At 40.3% G+C, this 24,439-nt stretch overlaps 1 protein-coding gene across 1 annotated transcript in view; it reads right to left on the reverse strand.

Moving 5' to 3' along the window:
• Positions 1-1,457: 1,457 nt before the first annotated feature.
• rnmt (RNA (guanine-7-) methyltransferase) overlaps positions 1,458-24,439 on the reverse strand; it is a 48,556-nt gene continuing 25,574 nt past the window's right edge. The window contains exons 8-10 of the mRNA XM_043687691.1: positions 19,510-19,611; positions 8,110-8,143; positions 1,458-1,906 (exon numbers count right to left, since the gene is read on the reverse strand). Of these exons, the coding sequence (XP_043543626.1) occupies positions 1,869-1,906; positions 8,110-8,143; positions 19,510-19,611 (174 nt within the window). The 3' untranslated portion in view covers positions 1,458-1,868. The remainder of the gene's footprint in view (positions 1,907-8,109; positions 8,144-19,509; positions 19,612-24,439) is intronic.

The following is a 24,439-nucleotide window of genomic DNA, read 5'->3' on the forward strand; positions in this document are numbered from 1 at the left end:
TAAAGAGTAACTCACCCATACTCATTCCCCTATCCTACTGCTCTACATTTCCCCAGACTAATGCACAAAACTACACATCCCTGAAACACTATGGGCAATTTAGCATGGTCAATTCATCTAAGCTGCACATCTTTGGAATGTGGGAGGAAACCCACACAGACACTGAGAGAACATGCAAACTTCACACAGACAGTAACTCAAGGCTGAATCAAACCCAGGTCCCTGGCGCGGAGAGACAACAGTGCCAACTACTGAGCCAAGGTGCTGCCTACAGAAAGATCATACCTTCTGGTCCTAGACTCTCTCACAAAGGGATGGGGGAGTAATTTTCCTGCATCTACCCTGTCAGGTTTCTGAACAATCCTGAATGCCTCAATTAATGTCACCTCTCATTCTAATGAATACAAACACCACCTCTCCTCATAAGACAGTCCCTCCATAATTGGTATCTGCCTAATGAACCTTCTCTGGAGTACCTCAGATACTAATCCTTCCCTCGATAAGGGGACCAAAACGGTGCACAGTATTCTAATTGGAATCCAACTAGTGCCTTGTAGTTTTAGCAAAACCTACCAACATATACATTCCATTCCGTTTGAAATTAAGGCTGACATTCCAGTTGCCTTCCCTGTTACCCACTGAACATGGATACTAGCTTTCTGAGATTCTTGCGTTCAAACACAAAAGACTAGACTGCAGGCTTTCTTTCCAAAAGAATGTCAGTGGATTTTTATATCTATGTATTAGCCTCATGCTCACCATTACTGATATTATCTTTTTATTCCAAATTATTCAATTAGCTGAAATCAATTCTCAAACCATGGCACAATATAGATTCGAGTCACAGACTGATAAACTACTTAACCACTATGCTACCAGAAGCTAGTGACTGAAGTACACTAGAGGACTGCCTTAGGACCATTTACTTTCGTGTATGCATCACAAACAAGATTTCCTAGGCAGTAGATAGTAAAATCGGAGTTGCTCAAATTCAGAAGTTGTCTCTAATGAAATTAGGCCAGTTAACAAGGTGATGCATTGAGAAATGGAACTTTGGTTTCAGTAGTTTGTGCATTACAGGGTAAACACCTGGAAACTCCATAGTCTTCTGAAGGTACAGCGTACATTTTGAGGAAAGGGTTGGACTCGATAAGACAGGAGATGGCTCAAAATAAACTAAACTTGTGAAAGCAAGAGACTGATAAAGTTGGTCTAGAGAAATTCTCCACATGGAAAAAAAAATACAACCACAAAGAACATAACAAATAGGAGATTGAGGCTGCGCTAATTCAAAGAAAAACATATTAAATTGCTGCAAAAGATGGTTGAAGTAAACAGAAGATGGGTTCAAAGATGACCAGATTGTGTTTTTCCAGAAAATGCATGAACACAGCTTTGGTGACTGTTCAACCCCAAATATGTTCAGAAACTCAAATTACAAGCAGTAAGGCCAAAAATATTATTTTATGTATATTTTATTTTGTAATATGATTGACAAGTGTCAACTTTCTAACATCATTTTTTGAACTTGGTCATCCTAAAAGTAAAAAGTACAATATTCAAAAATGTTTTAAACAAAAATATATACTTATAAGTAAAACAAAAACAAGTATTGAATAAAGAATGTTAACAAAAAAGAACATTCCAGCAAGACTGCTTCTTGTAAATCCAACACTGGCCCACCAAGGACTGCAATTTGAATCCACTATCTCCGAGATATCTTCCTGATTTCACTGGTATAAACATCAATCTTAAAATACAGTACTTCAAAGCAGTTTCAAACAACTGCTATAATTAAGTCCACTCGAGCTTCTTTTCTTTAGGTACCAAAGAAGATTGCAGTGAGAAATGGAGGTTTGTTTGTCTTCTTATAGCAGCTTTTCAAATGCAAACACCAAGTAAATACCTGAGAAGAAAGCATGCAACAAAAATGGATTATTGTGACTCTAATGTCAACACATTTTCAGATTCAAATGAAACAGAAGGAAAATGGATGTCTATATTTTGAAAAATAGGTTACTCTATTACTGTTACACCATAATGGGACTATGAAACACGAATCCAAACAATGGAGGCAGGTTGGGATTGAGCATAAAAAGGAAAGCATTTGCATTTACATTGTACTTTTCACGTGTGGACTTCTCAAACTTTACAGCCAAGTAGGTGCTTATGAAGAAGAGTCATTGTTACAGTAGTTAAAAAGATGGCATAGTGGTAACGTCACAAAAACAGAAATTGTTGGAAAAGCTCAGCAGGTCTCGCAGCAACTGTGGACAGAAATCAGAGTTAACGTTTTGGATGAAGTGACCCTTTCTCAGAACGCCAATACCCCAGACAGACACTAGTTGGTGGAATTTAAATTCAAATTAATAAACAAATCTGGAATAATAAAGCGGTCTCAGTGTTGTCAATAAAAAAACTCCATCTCATTCACTAATAACCTTCCAGGAAGGAAATCAACACATGATGCCAGAAGTAGGGCAATATAGTTAACACTTTAATATCTTCTAAAATGGCCAAGCAAGCCACTCCGTTCAACAAATGTCAGAGATGCCCACATCCTACCAAAGACTATTTAAAAAATTAAGATGTCAGATTAAGGAATAAGACATCGATGGTTATCGCTACCAAAAACATTTTATTCAACTACCTATTGATTTTCAACAAAAGAAAACCTACAGCCATTCACAGCCTCTCACTACTCAAACTTTTTTAAAGCCAATGAAGTACCCTATTAAGAATAGTCACTGTTGTGAGAAATATTTGAGCTAATTTGTACAAATCAACAAGCCACAAAAACCAACACGGTAATGATCATATGTTTTTCTTTGTGATGTTGGTAAAGGAATAAATATGGCCAGGACATCAGAGAAGTCCCATGCTCTTCTTGAAAACAAAATGTGCTATCCACCTTGGTATAATATCTCACTCAAAAGATGACACTTCCTACACAGAAAACTCCCTCATAACAGTACTGCATCAGAATACCAAATTGATATTGGTGCTCATGTCTCTGAAGTGGGTTTTAAACACACACAGCCACAGCCAGCTGATGAACAACTTGTCACTTTCCTTAAAATACGTCAATGTAAAAATGAAAACAAAAAGTGAAGGAAACACAATTGGAATGAGCTGGTCAGTCAGATATCAAACTGGTCAACGTGCACTTGTCAAATGTCTTCATAGAATCAAAGAATAATTATGGTAGTCAAGGAGGGCATTCAGCCCATCACGTTCATTCGGGGTCTCTTTGACCTAATCACACTTCTTTCCAAAAGCCCTACAAATTTCTCTACTCTTCAGATAAATAAGAAACTCCATTTCAAAAGCTAAGATATTATCTGCTTCCAATACACTCAGGCAGTGCATTCCAAATCCTAACATCCTGAGTGAGTTTCTTTCATGTCACCGTTGCTTCGCTTGCTAATTATCCTGCTGGTTTTCTGTCCTTTACCCAATAGAAACCAGTGGCTAGACACCTCAATTTTAAGCACATCTATTTTATCTCCTTTCAATTGTTTGTTCCCCAACAAGAATACCCCAGACAATCTAACCATGTACCTAAAGTCTCTCAGGCCTTGGATCATTTTAATAGATTTCCAGTTGAGGCTGACCTTTTATAAAGGTTCAGCATAGCTTCTTTGCTTTGGCACTCTGCCTCCACCTATTAAACCTAGGATTTCCTAAACCTTATTAACCACATTCTCAATCTGCCCTGCCACTTCTAACATTTATGCACACTTACCCACAAATCAAACAGCTCCTGCATTCTCGCAAGATTTGTATCCTTTACTTTATGTTGTGTTTTCACAATGTTAACAGCAAAACATCCTTCAACAGGACTGGGAGGAGAGTGCAGCAGGTCAGTATCACTGTGTAACAGACTGGGAGGGGTGTGCAGCAGGTCAGTGTCACTGTGTAACAGACTGGGAGGGGTGTGCAGCAGGTCAGAGTCACTGTGAAGTGGTCTTCGGGAGCAGACCTGGTGAGGGGCCCAGGACATAAAGGATAAAGATTTATTTTCTTGTCTACGGACTCCTAACTTGACAAGAAGCCAGGTGGAGCAGCAGTACAGCAAATATGGGAATGAATAGCGACTGCAGTTTCCCACTAAAAGCCTGAGGGACATGGTCCAGATCGAGTTCAGTCAGGTCAGCAGCTACACCCCTAAAGTGACCCTGCCAGGATTTGGAAAGACTGACAACAGTGACATCAGCACAAAGCAGCGAACTGATTGGCAATTAGTGAGGAAGTTGTTTTCATCCACTTTAAGGAAAAGAGTTCAAGCTTCTTTCCAAAACAATTTTCTACTTGGCTTAAATTTAGGAAAGGAGTTTGTTTTAAACTGAAGGGGAGTTCAGTCCCATGTACTACACACCCTGCAGTATGTGGAAAATCTTAGATATTCCAGGTAGACTGGATGACGACATCACGCCACTGGTTTGATCGGCATGATCACTGGGTTTTGGAGCTGGAGGCACAGCAGTGCATCCATGAGGCTGAGAGTTATATGGATAGCATCTTAAGATGTAGTCACCCTTGCAGCTCAAGGGGGTGTAGTCAGGTTTGGAACAGATTCCCAATAGTCAGAATAGGCAGACAGTCAGGAAAGGCCTACACTGCAGCTCTAGTTTTACTCTGTCAGAAAATGGAGTGGGAGACAGTTCCTCTGAGTCAGAACCCAACTGCACAAAGGGTAAAGGAAGGAAAGATTGGGGCAAAGGAAGGACCGAAGTAGTAAAATGTGGGCGGTGACAGAAGATGTAGCTGATTTTAAGTAAATATTTTAATTCTGTATTCAAAATAGAGAAGAATGATGGAAGTCAGTAAAGTGTACTGTGATATTTCTAAACAAATTACAATTGACAGGGTAGTAGTAATAGTAGACTTAAAACTGGATAAGTCCCAGGCCGAGATGAGATGGATCACAGGTGCTTATGGAGGCAAAGGAGAAGATTAGTAGGATTAGACGATCTAATACCAGTGGTAGGGAAACTATTGAAAACAAAATTGATTGAGAGAATTAATCAATCTATATAGAAAGGCAAGGATTAATCAAGGATATTCAGAATTGCTCCGTCAGGGAGTTCATGTCGGATAGGTTTGAATGGCTTTTGAGAAGATGACTACAGGTGTTGATAAAAGCACAGTTGAGATAGGTCGGCTGGACTTCAGCAAGGCTTTTTGTTAGGTCTTGTATGAGAGACTGGTCAAGTAGATAAGAATGCACAGGACCCAGGGCAGTTTGGCAAACTGGATACAAAATTAGCTGACTGGCAGTGACAGAGATTGTTGTTGTTGTTGTGACTGGAAGTCGTTTTTCAGTGGTATGCCATAGGGTCTCGTGCTAAGTCCCTTGCTGTTAGTACTGTACATTATAATCTAGACATGAATCTAGGTGGATTGATCAGCAAGTTCACAAGTGACAAAAACTGGCAAAATACATAGTGAGGAGGAAAACCTTAGATTACAGGACAATGTAGAAGAGCTGGTCAGACAGGCAGAAGAAAGACAAATGGAACATAATCCTGAAAAAGTGAGAAGTGATGCATATTAGAAGGATAAACAAAGCAAGGGAGTACACATTGAACATTAGGACCTTAGGAAGTACAGGGTCAGAGGCATCTTAGTGTACATGTCTACAAATCTTTGAAGGCCATAAGGCAGCAGATGAGATATTTGCCTTTATTAGTCAAGGCATTGAATACTACAGCAAGGAGGTTATGACAGATCAGCACAAAATATCAGTGAGGTCACAGCTGGAGTACTGTGTACAACTTTTGGTCGCCACATTGTCAGGAGGATGTGATTATACTCAATAGTGTAAAGGAAATTCACCAGGATTCTGCCTGTTTCAGCTGAGAGAGAGGGTTGTTTTCCTTAGAAATGAGAAGGCTAAGAGGGGGGAAAACTAATTGGGGTGCTCAAAAGTAATAAATTCATAAATAGAACAGACATTGAGGAACTTTTCCAGTGGAGGGATCACTAGCCAGAGGATCAAGATTTAAGGAAAAGAGCAGGAAGTGTACAAGGGATTTATGAAAGATTGTTTTCACCCAGAGGGAGTGGGTATCTGGAACTCGCTGTCTGAGAGGATGATTTCACTTCTGTAACTGGAAAACACAGCCTGTTCTGAAATAATGCTAAAAATCACAACACCAGGTTATAGCCCAGGTTTATTGGGAAGCACTAGCTTTTGGAGCTTTCCAAATAAACCTGTTGGACTATAACCTGGTGCTGTGTGACTTCTAACTTTGTACATCCCAATCCAAAACCGACGTCTCCAAATCATGACAGATATAATATTATTGTTCAATTCCAGTACAATCCTGCATTATAAGAAAATCGCATAATAGCAGCACCATTTAAACTAATGGGTCTGGAATCACGTTATAGCCAATACTAGTAAGGAAGGTTCTCTTTCTACAAATGACGGTCTAAATTCTTCAATAATGCTATAGCCAATTCACATTGAAGAAACATGCATTATAGCAGAACTAACTATACGTGGGAAGAAAAATGGAGGAAAGACTAATTGAGTACATTTTATAAACAAAACTTTCAGAATATACTGAAAAGTCATGAGACCATATCATAGAATATAGGGAAATGCAAATGTGTTTCTTGTACAAGGCGCAGCTGTTTTCTAATTGTTTAAATGTATTATATGCACACCACCTATTGACATCAATACAATACTACAAGTGCTTTATTTCACATTCATTCACACTTGCAGATCAAATGCATGGAACTACAACAGCACACGGGGCTCCTAAAGTTAACAAATTGGTCCAGCTAGCGTTCACTTTTTTTGTGTTGCGGGTCTGGGAGGGATGCTCTTCGGATGGTCGGTGTGGACTTGATGGGCCGAATGGTCTGCTTCCACATTGAAGGGATTCTATGAAAAGTCTTCAACACAGATTAGCAACAATATTACTAGACCCTTCTCCTTGATGATTATTTGTTGGAGGAATTGATATCAATATTAATCACAGCTCATTTAACTCCATCATTCAAAGAAACACTTACAATTTGGGAATTCAAGTACCAAAATTCATAGCAGAAATTTTCTACAATAAGATGGAAGCCATGGTTTACAGGCCCCAATCCAAATTCCATTCCCTCTTTACTAATTCCATCCCTTTCCCTAGCAAATGTCCGAGACTAAACCAAACTGCTTACAACCTTAGTGTCACACTGGCCCCAAGATAAACCTCTGGCTACATATTCACATAATCACTAACACTGTCTGTTTAGATGTTTAAAAGGTGCTATTTAAATACAAGTTGCCACCTTATATTGATAACAGAAGAGGAGCATTCAACATGAGGACCCTGTAGCAGGCAAGTAGAGACAGAACTAGATTCATTACAGCAGATTGGAATTGGTTCTTGCGCTGCTCCAGAGAAAGGAGCAAGTGCTTGGTGAGTCATTTGGAAGTGATTAAAGTCATTTGTAATTTTAATAGAAGATACAAAATAGTGTTAAAGTTAATAAAATATTTCAAAGCCAATACAAGTGAATAATAATGAATTAAAACTCAAAGGCTAGTGGGATGTTATCCTTTTTTGAAAGGAATTGGACATTAAGGATTTCATTCTTCAGTTATACAGGGCATTGGAGAGACCATATCTAGAACACTGTACAGCTTTGTCTTATTTAAGGGAGGATGTTAAAGCACAGAGATAATGTACTAGATCAATACTTTGAACGAGTGGGTTGGCTTGTGAGGGTTGGTTGGACAGGTTTCCATTGGTGTTTAGAAGAGTGACAGGTGACATGATTGAAGTGTACGAGATCTGGAATGGTCTTGACAAGGTTGACATGGAAAGGATGATGCCTCCTGCAGGTCAGTTTAGAGCTAGTGGATACCTATTTTTTTAGAACAGAAATTGAGAGTTCTTTTTGTGAGGGTTGAGATACTTGGAACTCTGCATCTGAAGGCTGTGAAAGCAGGATTATTAAATATTGTTTCGGCAAAGCTACATAGATTTTTGTTAAACAATGGAATAGAGTGTTTCTGCGGGTAGAGGGGAATGTAGAATTCAAAACAAATGCAGCCACGATCTTACTAAACTGGCAGCACAGTCTACTTCGGCTCCTACTTACTTGTAGCCTCCCATTCAGATTTGCTTAACGTTCCCTGTAAAATAAAATGGAGATACTTTTGTCATGACCTGTGTGAAAAGATTCACAAAACAGCTTAATAAATCTTAAACCATTGTTCAACATTACAATATTCATTTGCACATTTTCAAAGAACACTACCTGTGTCCCCATGATTAAATTTCAAAGTGTCTTTCTTTGCAGATAATTTCAAAAACAATTTTCAAGACAAATTCCGATTTCTTTGGAGCAGAGAAGATTGAGACAGGAATCTGATAGTGAGGCACAAGATTTATGAGGGCCATGGACAGGGTGAACAGAAAACAGGTGTTCCCCTTAGTCAAACAGTCAAGAACAAGGGAATACACTTTTTACTGAAAAGCTGGCATTTTTGAGGGGTTTTGAGGTAAAACATGTTTTATCCAGAGGGTAGTCGAAGCTGGCAACCTCACAACCTTTAAAAAGGACAAGCACTTGTAGTGTCATAACATTCAAGGCCATGGGTCTAATGCAGGAATGTGGGAGTAGTATTGGGTAGCAGTGTGTTTCTCAGCAGTGGCTGAAAGGTCTGTTCTTTACTGTAAGATTCACCGATTCTAGAGCAACACACACAAAAACCACAGATGCAGCCAGATCAACATGGTTTCTCCAACAAATTTCATTTTTGTTTCAGATTTCCACCATCTTTGCTTCATAACTAACTGGATTCATTTTGACTATTATGAACAGGGCGAATAAACTTCAAAGTGCTACCATCTCTCTTTAATACAGATGGCAGGCCACGTGATGTGCTGCAGAATTGGAAGCTACTGAACACCAATGTGATCCAGAGCAAACACATCTTACTAAATGTTTTCAGCTTGAGGCACTTACAGATCCAAGTTCAGGAGCTGTTGCCAGAGCTGAAACATTGTGCCATATCATTGAACTGGCAAGTTACCTGGATATTTTGCCCCACCCCTCAAACTAGGTAATTTAAATTTGATCTATCAGGGACGGGAGGGTGTGATGACAGGTGAGGCAGATATAGGGACTCAAGGGATTTTATCTGAAAAGCTTCAATAGTTGCTCAAGAGCTCAGGGGTACTTGGATGTTGCACAGACTGGAGTGGGGATAGCAGTGGGGATGAGAAAATTGACCATGGCACTGGAAGTCACTCAAGATGGGAGTAGGAGGCCTGGTGTAAGAAGGTTCACAAGGATGATCCCAGTATGCAGGGATTGTCTTGTGAGCAAAGAAACAGGTTAGGGCTCTACTCATTCAAGTTTAGAAGAATGAAATGTATAGGATTTTAAGGGGCATGTCAGGGTAAATGTCGAGAGGATGTTTCCTCAAATCAGAGAGTCTGGGACCAGATGGCATAGTGGCAGAATGAAGGACTGCCAATTTAAGTATTTTCTTCTCTCGGGATGTTGAAATATCTTTGGAACTCCTTGCCACAGACAGCTATGAGGGCAGACTCCTTATGTATGCTTAAAGCCGAACAGATGATTGATCAGTCGGGGAAATCAAGGTGATCCTATTAAGGGGCAAATGGCCTACTCCTGTTCCTATTTCTTATGGTCTTATGTCCTCGGGGCTGGAGAAGAATGATTGGAAAGATGTTGAGTGATTTCACATAAATACTGGAATGTTCTTGCCCTAGTGCAGTCATAGATGGTCCAAGAAAGAACTGATTGGTAAGGAGTAGGTACAGTCAAGTAAATATTCACAACTTTTTTTTTGCTTATAGCTTGTAAGGAAATTTTGTGTTTTACAGCTTAAGGGCTGCATTCTGCAATGACAAGGAACAGGAAAAGCAACCCTGGAGAACTGACTTTTTTTCCCAAATTAAGCATCTTCCGATCGGATTAATTTAAAAGGGCTAAGTCATGGCAAGAGAGCTCAAAGCCATGGTGTGCTCCTCGTGCTCTATGTGGGAAGCAAGGAATATTTCCAGGACCCAGGACCAGCTCGTGGTGTCTCCAGCTGCAGCTCCTGGAAGCTGAGGTTTCAGAGCTGCAGTGGCAGCTGGGAACACTGTGGAGCATCCGTGAAGCTGACAGAATCATACATAGCACCGGCAGAAATGGTCACACAACAGGCTTAGACTCCGCAGGCAGAAAGGGAATGAGTGACTACCACGGACAGGCAGAATAAGAGGACTAAGCAAACAATGCAGGAATCCTGTGGCCAGACCCCTGCACTGCCTTAGAAACTGTTGAGGTGAATGGCCTCTCAGGGGAAAACAGCAACAGGCAAATTCATGGTGTTATACTTGGCTCTGTTGCACAGGGGAGGAGCAAGTAAGTGTAGAAATTCAACAGTCATAGGGGTTTAAATTGTAAGGCAAATTGATAGGCATTCACGTGGCCACAAATGAAACTCGAGGATGGTATGATGTCTCCCTGGTGCGAAGGTCAAGGATGTCTCAGAGCATCTACAGGACATCCTGGAAAGGGAGGATGAACACCCAATGGTTGTAGTACAGATTGGTACCAACAACATATGTTTAAATAAAAAGGATGAGGTCCTAAAGCCAGAATATAGGGAGGTAGGAAGCAAGCTGAAAAGTAGGACTTCAAAAGATATTGATCTCAGGATTACTACTAGCAAATGTGCTATGCAGAGTAGAAATAGTAGGATCTCTCAGAATTAGGACATGGCTAAAGAGATGGTGAGGGGGAAAACTTTCAGATTCCTGGGGGCTCTGGAGGAGATGATACTAATACAAACTGGACAGATTATACCTGGATGTCCAGGGGGACTATTTGCAAGAATGGTTGGGGATGGTTTAAAAATAAATTGGCAGGGAAATGGAAACCTATGTAAGGAGTCAGACGAAGGGGAATCAGATCAATAACAAAAAACAAAGGGGAATAAGAGAAAAGTGACAGGCAGAGGAATCAAAGGCAACAATCAACTAAGTCCACCGTAAAAAATAGTGGGAATGGGGCAAGGAATGTTAAAGACGCAAATCTCAAGCCTTTGTGTCTGAATAAACTAAGCATTTAAAATAAGGTGGATGGATTAATCACACAAATAGATAGAAACTGGTATGATATAGTTGGGATTACAAAGACATGGCTGCAGGGTCACCAGGGATGGGAGCTGAACATTCAGGGGTATTCAATATTTAGGAAGGACAGACAAGAAGATGGTGGAGTTACATTACTGTTAATGGGATATAAACACAATATGGAAGACAGGTATTAGCTCAGAAAATGTAGAAGCTGTGGGTAGAATTGAGAAACATGAAAGAGTAAAAATCATTAGTGGATGTAGCATATAAACCATAGACATGTTGGGAATGGCATGATGCAATACAGGAACATTAGTAATTATGGATGACTTTAATTTGCACATAGGTTGGGTGAATCAAATTATTCACAAAACAGGAACTCCTAGAGTACATACCGGCTGGTTTTCTGGACCAATACATTGTGGCGCCAACTAGAGAACAGGCCATCATGGACTGGGTATTATGCAACAATAAAGGAGTAATTGGTAATGTAGTGTGGGAGATCCCTTGGGGATGGTAGAATAAAATGAGAGAATTCTTTATTAAGATGGAGAGTGAGGTAGTTGATTCTGAGACTAGGGCCCTGAATCTTAATAAGGAAAATTACAATGGTAGGAGTCGCAAGCCAGCTGTGATGGACTAGAAAATGGCACTGAGAGGAATGACAGCGGATAGGCAATGGCAAACAGTCAAACTGCAAATGGGTGAAGTATAAAAAGATTTTATTTCTGTCTGATGCAACGGTGCAAAGACAGCAGTGGTCAAATCAATGGCTTACAAGTGAAGTCAAAGATAGTATTAGATGCAAGAAAAGAAGGCATTCAAATATCAAGACAAATAGTAGACTTGAGGATTGGGAACAGTTTAGAAATCAGCAAAGGAGCACCAATGATTGATTAAGAAAGGGAAAAATAGAGCATTGGGGGGAACATAAGAACTGACTGTAAGTTTCTATAAGTATGTGAAAAGAAAGAGATCGGCAAAAATTGATGTAGATCCTTACAGTCAGAAACAGGTGAATTTATAATTGGGAACAGAGGTGGCCAACAAAATAAATTCATACTTTGCTTGCGACTTCACAAAGGAGTACATGAATAACCAGAAATGATGGGGTACACAGAGTTTAAATGAGAGCAGGAGAAACTGAAGTAAACTCTGTACGAGTTGAGAAGTGGTATTGGAGAAATTGATGAGACAGAAGGCTGATAAATCCCCAGTGCCTGATAATCTACATCCAAGAGTACAGAGGAACCTTGATTAACCGAATTTCGGATGATCTGAACAAGATCACAAGGTCCCAATGTGTGGCTAACTATGTTATCCAGCATCGATTAACCAAACAAAATACACCCCGCCCGTGTCCTTCAGATAATCGAGATTCCTCTGTACTTACGTGGCCCTGAAAATTGGTTATCTTCCAAGATTCTTTAGACCTGCAACAGTTCCTAAAGTTTAGAGGGTAGCTAATGTGATCCATCTATTTAAAAAGTGAGTTAGAAAGAAAACAGGGAATTATAGACCAATCAGGCTGACAGCCATAATAGGAAAGATGCTGAAGTCCATTATCAAGGATTTTATAGCAGAGCACTTAGAAAACTGGGAAAATCTGACATAGTCAGTAAGGATTTACAAAAGGGAGATGATGCTTGACAAATCTACTTGGGTTCTTCAACGATGTAACTAGCTGAGTTGATCATGGAAACCAATGCATATGGTTAATTAAGACTGTCAGAAAAGTTCAACAAAGTTCCACACAAAAGATTAATGTGCAAAATTAAAATGGGATTAGGAGTAGTGTACTGAGATGAATAGAATATAGTTAGCAGACAAGGTGTTACAACACAGGATAAATCTTTTATGTAGTTGGTTTAAATTAATGGGGAGGTTTAATCCCGTGTCGTAACAATTTGGGGGCTTGTCATCAGGATTTGAACAGCTCAGGTCTCGGATTTGTGACTTGAACAAGTTTAGACAGATCCAGTCTGAGATTTGGAAAGATTTGAATAGATTTGGGGTATGAAAACACCCAGCAGAATTAAACAATTGCAGGTTAGTGTCCAAGATCTTTAAATACAATGTAAGTGATGCAATTTGGTTAATTTCAGTGATTTATGGTTAATTAAATTAAAAATAAAAGAAGCGGCTCTTAAAATTGCTACAGATGTTCTGGGATTTGAAGACGTTTCTCAAATTTGCCAAGTTTGGAAGGAAAGTAAAAGGCCATACTTTTAGAATTAGCAAAGAAGTTGAATTTGTGTTTAACCAATGAAATTACTCAAACACAGAGGTGTGTCAAAGAAACAGACAAGTGTAGTAGAGGCAAAAAAGAATTTAAAATTACAATTGAGGAAAACTGAGTTAGGAGATAAAGAAAAGGAGAGGATGCAAAGAGAAAGGGAGATGGTTCTTAATTGAGCAAAAAGAGAGAATTTGAACTTGAAGCTGCGACTTAGTCAGCAAAGTCAAGTTAACTGGATAGAGATTTAAAAGAGAAGGTAGCGATATATACAAATATGTCAAAACTCTGTCACATTTTGATGAGAAAAATGCTGAAGCCTTGTTATGTCATTTGAAAATTGGCTCGGCAGATGGGGTGGCCTTAGGATTTATGGGTAATGTTAGTACAGACTAAACTGGTAGGTAGAGCTAGTGAGGTATTTGCCACGCTGTCAGATGAGGGGTCAAGAGATTATGAAGCGGTCAAACAGGCTACTTTAAGTGCTTGTGAATTGGTACTAGAAGTATATAGACAGCAGTTCAGAAACACAAAGGAACAAGGTCAGATTTACTTTATGTTGAGTTCGAAAGAATTAAATAGCCGTTTTGATCAATGGATGCGTGCTTTAAGAATAAATAGGGCCTTTAAGGCTCGAAAAGAGATTCTTCTGCTGGAGGAGTTTAAAAACGCACTTCCAGAGATGGTAAGAATTCACGTGGAGGAACAGAAAGTTCAGAATGTGAGAAGGGCAGCAGAATTAGCAGATGAATACATGTTGGTGCACAAGACAAGCTTCCGGCCAGAATTTTGTTCTGTGAGGGATAGAAGTTGGGAGAAGGGGAGATCCTACACTACAAAACCAAGGGTAGAGAACACCAGTAAAAACTTACCACAGGTTAAAAAAAGAAGCCCAAGTGGGTGGAAAGGAGGTGAAAGGCCTCTAATATTTTCACTGTAATCATGTGGGACACAGAAAATTACAGTGCCAGTGGTTTCAGAAGGACATTGGGAAAAAGGTGTTTTCACTGCTAGAAAGTGGGACACGTAAAGTCATAGTGCTAGTTGTTAAAGAAAGGCACTGTGGGAAAAGGCGTGGTAAAAGAAGCTAAGCCAGTGGCATTAGTGAAGGTAATAAAGGAAAACCCAAGAAGGGCCAAGGAGCTGCAGGTGAGCAGAGAACCTAGGCAGGGGCTGGGTATGGAGTTAGTACCTGATCTCTACAAAGAATTCGCCTCAGTGGGTAATGTTTACTCAAAGAACAAGGGGAGAAGGACAACAAGTTATAATTTTGAGAGATGTACGATCTAACCAGTTGCTGATAGTAAGAGATGAGCAAATATGCACTCTTTCTGATCTGTTACCAGAGAGTGTTGTAATTTGTCGGATAGATGGGCAGGTTAGTGGGAGTGATTGACAGAGTGTCAGTTCCAGGACTTCAGTTTGTTCTTGGTAATGATTTGGCAGGAACAAAGGTGAAAGTGACACCCCTTGTGGAGAAGCCCAAGGAAGACCAAGAAACAAAGTTAAAACTGAAATATCTTGGTATTTTCCCAGACTGTCCAGTAACCAAATCCCACTATTACAAGTGCAGCCAGCACAATGCAAAAACTAAGAGAGATGAAGGAGTTGAGGTTCAGTGAGGGCACACCCTGTATGATATAAGGTTGCAGTTGTCCTGAAAAGCCAAGGGACTTGCAACAGCAAGGCAAGGCAAGGGGGGGCATAGCTTTAAATTAAGGGGTGGTAGGTATAGGACAGATGTTAGGGGTAGATTCTTTACTCAGCGAGTCGTGAATTCATGGAATGCCCTACCAGTAGCAGTGGTGGACTCTCCCTTTTTATGGGCATATAAACGGGCATTGGATAGGCATATGGAGGATAGTGGGCTAGTGTAGGTTAGGTGGGCTTGGATCGGCGCAACATCGAGGGCCAAAAGGCCTGTACTGCGCTGTATTTTTCTATGTTCTATGTGGATGCATATTCCAAAAAGGAGGCAGAGAATATTCCTGAGGATTATTATTTGAAAGATTAAATCCCAAGATGGAAATGGAGACCAGTGCAGAGGAGAAATGAACCAAAGTGCACCAGATTGTGTTGCGGTAGCATACAGACAGGAAATGTTATGGGTAGCACATGAACTACCTGTAGGAAGTCACCTAGGGGTACGAAAGACTCGGGTTAAGGTACAAAAGCATTTTTACTCGCCTGGAATGCACAAAGATGTGGTTAGCTTGCCATATGTGTTATACATGTCAAATAGTAGGTAAGCCACAGGCAGTAATAAAGCCCGCATCTTTGTTGCCAATTCCCACATTTGAAGAACCTTTCACGCAGGTTATAACTGATTGTGAACTAGAAATGGGAACCAGTACTTGTTAACCATAGTGGATGTGTCTACCAGATTTCCGGAGGCAATTCCGGAATGGGTGGTAGAGGAGTTAGCAGTTTGCTTCACACAGTATGGGATACCCAGAGAGATCCAGTGAGACCAACGGTCAAATTTTACTGCAAGGCTGTTGGGGGTGGTTATGGATAGCTTAGGTATACAGCACTCATCCTGAATTCCAGGGAGCTTTAGAAAGATGGCATCAGACCTTGAAAACCATGTGGACAGCATACTATCAAGATTACCCAAGTGATCGTATTGTTTGCCATTACAGACGTCCCAAACAAATCTACACTGTTCACTCCCTTTCAGTTAATATTCAGACATGAAGTGAGAAGCCCCTTGAAATTATTTGAAGAAAAATTGACAGGACCAAAGTCGGGGATCTCACACTTAGATTATGTATCAGAGGTGAGGGAGGGATTAAATGGAGTAGGTGAGTTAGCTAAACAGCACGTAAAGAGGACACAGTATAGAATGACGCAGGTGGCAGATAAAAGCTCTGAGACTCGGACGTTTTCCTGAGGGGATGGCGTGTTAGCACTGTTACCAGTAATAGGAGACCACTTCAAATTGAGAAAAAGTTGAGTCAGGTGAACTCTCTCGTGAAGATGCCAGTTAGAAAAAAGGTATCGGGTATGTCATGTGAACATGCTGAAACTGTATTATACGATAGAGAAAGAACTGGAGAAACAGGTGTTAGTTACAACTCTACAGAGTAAGGAATCAAATCCAGACAATGTGGATTTTGATGTGCCTCAAAATAGATTTAAAAAATGAAAAGTCCTTATGAGTGGGTTAGGTTAAACTATCTGTCTCAGGAGCAAAGAATGCAATTGAAAGATTTGTTACTGCAGTATAAGGACATACATAAGAATCAGATGGGGAGGACTAATGCTATTGTACATGTAGTAGACATGGGGAATACAGTTCCGATAAAAGAACACCCCTATCGGCTTAATCCTTTCAAAGCCAGACAGGTCCAGAAGGAGATGGAGGTTATGCTTGAGAAGGATGCCATCAAACCAAGCCAGAGCGAGTGGAGTTCACCGATCATCTTACTTCCCAAACTGGATGGACTCAACGATTTTACGTGGATTATCGAAAGGTAAAAGCCGTTACAAAAATCAGACTTGCATCCAATTTTGAGATTGGAGGACTGAATTGAGAAAGTTGGACAAGCCAGTTACATCACCAAATTGGACTTACTGCGTGGTTGCTGGCAGGTACCTTTATCAAAGACGGCAAAAGAAATTTCTACATTTGTAACCCCAAATGGGCTATATCAATTTAAAGTGATGCTCTTGCCACATTCCAAAGACTCATGAACAGAATTGTGGCTGGGTTAACAAACTGTGCAGTCTATTTGGATGATGTAGTGATCTTCACTAAGTCCTGGAAAGACAACATGGTAGAGTTGGCAGAGCTCTCTGAATGACTACGAGAAGCAAAACTGGAGATAAACTTCAACAAAACTGAATTCACAAAAGCACAGGTGATATTCTTGGGACAAAACGTTGGTCATGGAAGATTAACCCCACGGAATGCAAAGATGCAGGCCATCAAGGATTTTTGATGACCAACCTCTAAGAAAGAGGTGCTTTGATTCTTAGGACTCAGCGGATTCTAACCAAATTTGTTCCAAACTTCAGCAGTGTAATGGTACTATTTCAGTGGACAGAACAATGCCAGGAGGCACTCGACCATTTCAAAGCACCACTGCACCAGTTCGAGCTACTCAAAGCTTTTCAAATCCTTTTAAGTTGCCATCGACGGTAGTGACATAGGAGTTGGAGCTATACTGCTACAGGACAATGATGATTGGATTTAGCTGCCAGTTGGTTACTTTTTGAAGATACTCCACATCCAGCAGAGGAAATACTCCACGATCGAAATAGTAGTATTGAATTTGGTATGGGCCTTACAACATTTTAATGTGTATGTGATGAACAATGTGTCAAAGAATATTGTGCACACTGATCACAATCCCCTTATATTGTTAGAACACAGTGGTTAGCACTGCTGCCTCACAGCGCCTGAGACCCGGGTTCAATTTCCGACTCAGGCGACTGACTGTTTGCACATTCTCCCCGTGTCTGCGTGGGTTTCCTCCAGGTGCTCCGGTTTCCTCCCACAGTCCAAAGATGTTCAGGTCAGGTGAATTGGCCATGCTAAATTGCCCGTAGTGTTAGGTAAGGGGTAAATGTAGGGGTATGGGTGGGTTGCGCTTCGGCGGGGCGGTGTGGACTTGTTGGGCTGAAGGGCTTGTTTCCACACTGTAAGAAATCTAATCTAAAAGTGAAGGGTTCGAGGTTCAGAGAGGATTTAAAGATTACTTTAAAGACAAGAATATGAGATATTTCATTGGAGTCGTATGTTACAAACTTTTAATTTAAGAATATGTGCTGTAGGTTGGAAGAATGTAATCACAGATGCATTATCATGGACTTAACTGAAAGTTTATATGAGATTTGTCTTTATCCAACTTTTTTTTTTACACATATATGGGAAATAGTTGAGGTGAACTTAGATTAAAAGTTATCTGTATGTTATGCCAATGTATTTAAAGAATAGAAAAAAGGCCATCTTTTCATTATGATGGTTATTTATTTTCTTAAGGGGAAAGGTGTTATGAAGGTGTAAGGGGTACTGTACCTTTAAGAGAGTTGTGTTGCAGGTTTAAATTAGCGGAAGAGGGGGGTTTACCCCATATCGCAACACAGGAAACAAACAGTAGGCATATATGGGTGTTTTCCTGAATGCCAGGCAGTGACTAGTGGGGTGACTAGTGGGGTAATGACTAAATGAGGGAACTGTAATATCTCAAAATTTGCAGGTGACACAAAGCTGGGTAGAAAGGTGAGCTGTGAGGTGGATGCAGAGATATTGCAGTGTGATTTGGGTAGGCTGAAAGAGTGGAGAAATGCATGGCAGATGCAGTGTAATGTGGAAAAATGTAAGATTATCCACCTTGGTATCAAACAAAGAGAGGCAGATTATTTTTTGAATGACTTGAGGGAGGGGAATGTTCAAGAGCTGGGTGCCTTCATGTACTAATCGCTGAAAGTGTCGGTGCAGAAAGCAAGGAAGGCAAAATATATATTGGCCTTCATAGAAAGAGGATTAGTGTACAGGAGCACAAATGTCTTGCTGCATTGGTGAGCCACATCTGGAATACTCTGTGCAGTTTTGGTCTCTTTAATTGAGGAAGCATGTTCTTGCAATGGCTGAGTACAGCAAAGGGTTACCAAATTGATTCCGGGCAGTACTAGCATTTGAGGAGGAAGGACTGAGTCAATTTCAGTTATATTCACTGGAGTTTAGAAGAATGAAAAGAATCTTACAGAAACTTATAAAATTCTAACAGACTTGGACAGATTAGATGTGGATGTTCCTGATGGTGGGGGAGTCCCAACCTGAGGTCATAGTTTAAAGATAAGTTTTAAGACTGAGATGAGGAGATATTTCTACACCCAGAGTGGTGAGCCTGTGGAATTCTCTGCAAGATTCCTTTTAGTGTTTCAAATTGCCAAATTATTTCCTCATTTAGAAAGTAGTTTACACCTCTAGTCTTCTGCATAATCCCACATTTTCTCACAATGCATTCCATTTGATACTACCCATTCTCCTAGTCCTATTCAAAGTCCTTCTGCAGTCTCCATGCCTCAACATCACCTCTCCCTCCATCTATCTTTAACAACTGACATAAGTTTGCAGATGAGACAATATTCATTTAGCTTCAAGATTGTTTAATATAATTAATTATCTAATTAATCTAAGGAACTATTCAAACCTACAAGTGGCAGTCTTGCTTGTGGGTTCTTCAGGTAATCTTCTGCATGCACATAATCCTGCTGGTTAAATGCTGGATTACCTTTATTCTCTGCACTAGGATATTGCTGAAAAATACAACCAAATATTGTATAAGTAATATGACAAAAAAAGTTTTAAAACACATTATCCATGTTGAAAACCTACCTTTTTTAAAAAAAAGATAATTAGAAAACCAGGCTCAAAACAGATTAATTAATAAAATGACTTTTCACTCCTCAGCACTGACGTTGGAAGAAAACCTTCTATCATAACAGAACTCAAACAAATCTTCTTCTGTTACATTCAGTGTAGTAAGAGGTGTATATTATCATTTAAAATTTGTATTTTAGAGTCAAAAATAGACTTATGGTTTTAGTTCTGCAACGACAACTTTTTAACATTTGGAACCGTGCAACAATTTTGTAAGTTTCAAGAAAACATGCAATTTAAGTTAAATGCCTCAGAAACCCAACAAGTTAATAAAGTGTTTCCAAAAGTTGAACTTTTCCAATATAAAAAGAAAACAGATTAGGTGCCACTAGAAGTTTTAATTCAGTTCAGAAAGACAGCTTCATATCAACAAAGGGCAGGTTAATATGTGAAGTTTCCAAGGTGCGAGAAGTGGAAGGAAGTTTCTAGGTCATCAAAACCAGCAAGAATCAATTAAGAGAAAGTAGAGAGTTAAGAAAGAGTTGCACTTCACTGGGATTGACCATATATCAAGAATATTACTGGGAAAAAGACAAACTTTGTTTTCCTTAAGATCTTACAAAACTATTACATATGTAACTTTTTGTGTTATAGACTTGCGTTGTTTTGTTTAAAAAAAAGCACAGCCTAGTGTGATTATGTTCTGGAATTAACCATCAAGGTGATCAAATGCAATAAACAAATTTATGATTTATGGAACCAGGTTTCACTTGGAATCCGATTTGTGATTAGCATTGTGTGGATCGTAAAAGCAGGATGTAGGCATCACTAACTATGCTACAATTAACCATCCGTTCCTTAATTATCCTTGAAGTTGTTGTATAGTGAGCCTTTTTTTTTTAAAACCACTGCAGTCTATTTGGGGTAGTTACACTCAAAAATGTTGCTAGGGAGAGAGGTTCCAGGATTTGACCCAATAATACTGAGTGGAAAGCAATATAACTCCAAGTCAGGATAGTGTGAATATTTTTTTTTGAGAGGTTGGGAGGGGAGACAGAGCCTGCTAGTGGTAGTCCGACACGTCTACAGCACCAACCTTTGATACAGTAAAGATCATGGCTTTGGAAGAAGCGTTCATAAGCTGCTGCAGTATATCTTGAACAAATTGCTGCCACTGAATGCCAGTGGAAGTTGGAGTGAACAGTTAAGCTAATACATGGGGTGAAAGTCAAATGGGCTGTGCGAACAACCTGACCTCTGACCTCACAATGGAAGACAGCCATTGCTGGAATGGCTAAAGATGGTTAGGCCTCTGACACTATCCTGAGGAACTTCTGCAGTGATGCCTCGAACCATCTTCCTTTAGATTAGATTAGATTAGGTTACTTACAGTGTGGAAACAGGCCCTTCGGCCCAACAAGTCCACACCGACCCTCCGAAGAGCAACCCACCCAGACCCATTCCCCTACATTTACCCCTTCACCAAACACCAAGGGCAATTTCACATGGCCAATTCACCTAACCAGCACATTTTTGGACTGTGGGAGGAAACCAGAGAACCTGGAGAAAACCCACGCAGACACGGGGAGAATGTGCAAACGCCACACAGACAGTTGCCCGAGACGGGAATTGAACCCGGGTCTCTGGCGCTGTGAGGCAGCAGTGCTAAAACTAGTGGCGAATTTCCATCAAACTACTTCTAACTCTAACCCCAGTTTTCCGAAAGCTGTAGAATATCATATTTAAAGTAACACTGTCATGAGCAGTCATTGTCATTAGACCTCTGGAATTTAGCTCCTTTCTACATGGATGGACCAAGGCCATACTGAGGTGTGTAGCAGACTGATCATTGCAAAATCCTGAGTAGTGATAAATTGTCACCCCTGGCTCAAAGTCCTTGCAAGTATCTCAGTCCTTGTCTTTTAATAGATTTTGCCCTCATTGAAGTTGGGAATATTCATGATGCTTCCTCTTCCCGAATGTCACTTTTCAAGGCCAGGTTAGGTAGATTATTGAAAATGAGTGTGTCAAGGAATATCTGAGCACAGGAAAATGGAATTGATACCAGAGCCACATCAGACATAATCATACTGATTGACTGAACAGGGTCAAAAAGGTCCAATTGGCTCCTCATGGTCCACCAGGTAGTTATTTAAATATCCATGGCTGACAACTAAATGGCAAGATTACACATCTTTGATACAGACAGTTTCTTACAACTTCAGGGAGTGCTGTAAAGTTTCTTCGATCCAAAGTGCATGATTCCACAGTAAAGTAAGCCACTGCCCACTACTGTGATCCTTTGCGATTTCCTGCTCCCGTATGCACTGTCCACATTTAAGGCCCACACTATCTTGGGGTGGTCTAGAGCAGAACCCCTGCACCTCCTGGTTCACAACAATCTTTTAGAAATCTAAAGGATATTGACACAGGTCTCCAGCAGCTAGGATACTGTACCCTGCACCCCACCTTGCTTTTGAACTGACACAAAAGCACAATTACATTTCAGTAATCATTTGCCAAAAGAAAGCCAGTAATAAAAATATTGGGTGTTATTCAAAATACAATCAAATTTCATGACAGCTAAGTTAACAGCAAGTGAAATGCTGGCACAAATGGTTATTTCATGAATCTCTACAGTGTGGAAACAAGCCATTTGGCCCAACAAGTCCACACCGACTCTCCAAAGAGCATCCCACCCATACTCACCCGTTATACTTCCGCATTTCCCACGGCTAACCCACTTAACCTATAGAGGAACCTCGATTAGCTGAAGGGCATGGGCAGGAAATATTTTGTTCAGTTAATCGAATTCTGGATAACATTTTGTCAAGCGTTGGCACTTTGTGATCTTGCCGGATAATCAGATATTCGGATAATCGAATGCCGGATAATTGAGGTTCCTCTGTATATGGCTGGACACTGTCCATGCTAAATTGCACAATCAACCTAAACTTGCAAATCTTTGGACAGAGAGGAAACCGGAGCACCGGGAGGAAATCCATGCCAACGCAGGGAGAATATGCAAACTCCACACATAGTCGCCTGAGGCTGGAACCAAACCCTGGTCCCTGGTGCTGTGAGATAGCAATGCAAACCACTGAGCTACCATACCATCTGGTATCTTACGTTATCCATATCACAAAGCTGCACAGAAAGGAACAGCACGACATTGTGACCTTCATCTCAAAAGAATTCAGGGGGTCATTTTCGGGATGATTTGGAGATGCTGGTGTTGGACTGGGGTGTACAAAGTTAAAATTCACATGACACCAGCTTATAGTTCAACAGTTTTATTTGGAAGCACTAGCTTTCAGATCACTGCTCCTTCATTAGGTGATCGTGATGAAGGAGCAGCACTCTGAAAGCTAGTGCTTTCAAATAAACCTGTTGGACTATAACCTGGTGTTGTGCGAATTTTAACTCATTCTAGGGAGACCTAGTAAAGTCAGAGTCAAGCTGCAGTTAACAGAGATATCAAAACTTGAAGAAGAATCCATTGGCACAAAATCTGCAATTTAGAATTTATGCCAGAAGATGTCAGCAGTGTGCTTTATAAACTGTGCCTCGTTTATAAAGAATAATTATACTGAATTGAAGCACAAATTTAAAAAATAGATCTATGACTGGGAGGACTTGAAAGTTTTTACTTACTTTTACATGTCGCTACCCCTTCTACTAAAACCCCTAAATAAAGGTGCATCTAATGACAAAGATCTCAGATGAGAATACAACACATCAGTGTATGCCTATGTTGGTCCAGTGTTACCCGATATGTTAAGGAACAAGATTACATTACTCCCTGATCAGGGAACTTTCCCCATTAGAAAAAGGAGACACTTAGAATTCCACCACTGGGGACATGCAGGTAGACTGGGAGAATCAGGATGGTATTGGACCTCAAGCAAGAGATTTTGTGGAGTGCCTCCGAGATGGATTCTTAGAACAGCTGGTGCTGGAGCCTACCAGGGAGAAGGCAATTCTGGATCTGGTATTGTGCATCGATCAGGGACCTCGAAGTGAAGGAGCCATTGGGAAGTAGTGACTATAATACATTAAGCTTCAATCTGCAATTTGAGAGGGAGAGGGTACAATCGGAAGGATATTTCTGTGTATAATGCAGAAGATGCAGGATCAGTTCATTCTAAAAAGGAAGAAAGATCCTAGGAGGAGGCATGGGATGCCGTGGCTGACGAGGGAAGTTAAGAAACATATAAAGTTAAAAGAGAAAAAGTATAACATAGCAAAGATAAGTGGGAAAACAGAGGACTGGGAGCTTTTAAAAACAACAGAGGATTACTAAGAAGGAAATACACAGAGAAAAAAAAAAAGAGGTACGAAGGTAAACTGGCCAAAAATATAAAGGAGGATAGTAAAAGCTTTTTTAGGTATGTGAAAGGCAAAAAAATGGTTAAGACTAAAATTGGGCCCTTGAAGACAGAAACAGGGGAATATATTACGGGAAACAAAGAAATGGCAGAAGAATTGAATTGTTACTTCAGACCTGTGTTCACTGGGGAAGACACAAGCAATTTCCCTGAGATAACAGTGGCTGAAGGACCTGAATTGAAGGGAATTTATATTTGCCAGGAATTGGTGTTGGAGAGACTGTTAGGTCTGAAGGTTGATAAGTCCCCGGAGCCTGATGGTCTACATCCCAGAGTACTAAAGGAGGTGGCTCAAGAAATCGTGGATGTGTTGGTGATTATTTTCCAGAGTTCGATAGATTCGGGATCAGTTCCTGCGGATTGGAGGGTGGCTAAT

This window comes from Chiloscyllium plagiosum, chromosome 4 (assembly GCF_004010195.1).
Source record: "Chiloscyllium plagiosum isolate BGI_BamShark_2017 chromosome 4, ASM401019v2, whole genome shotgun sequence".
NCBI classification, from domain to species: Eukaryota; Metazoa; Chordata; class Chondrichthyes; order Orectolobiformes; family Hemiscylliidae; genus Chiloscyllium; species Chiloscyllium plagiosum.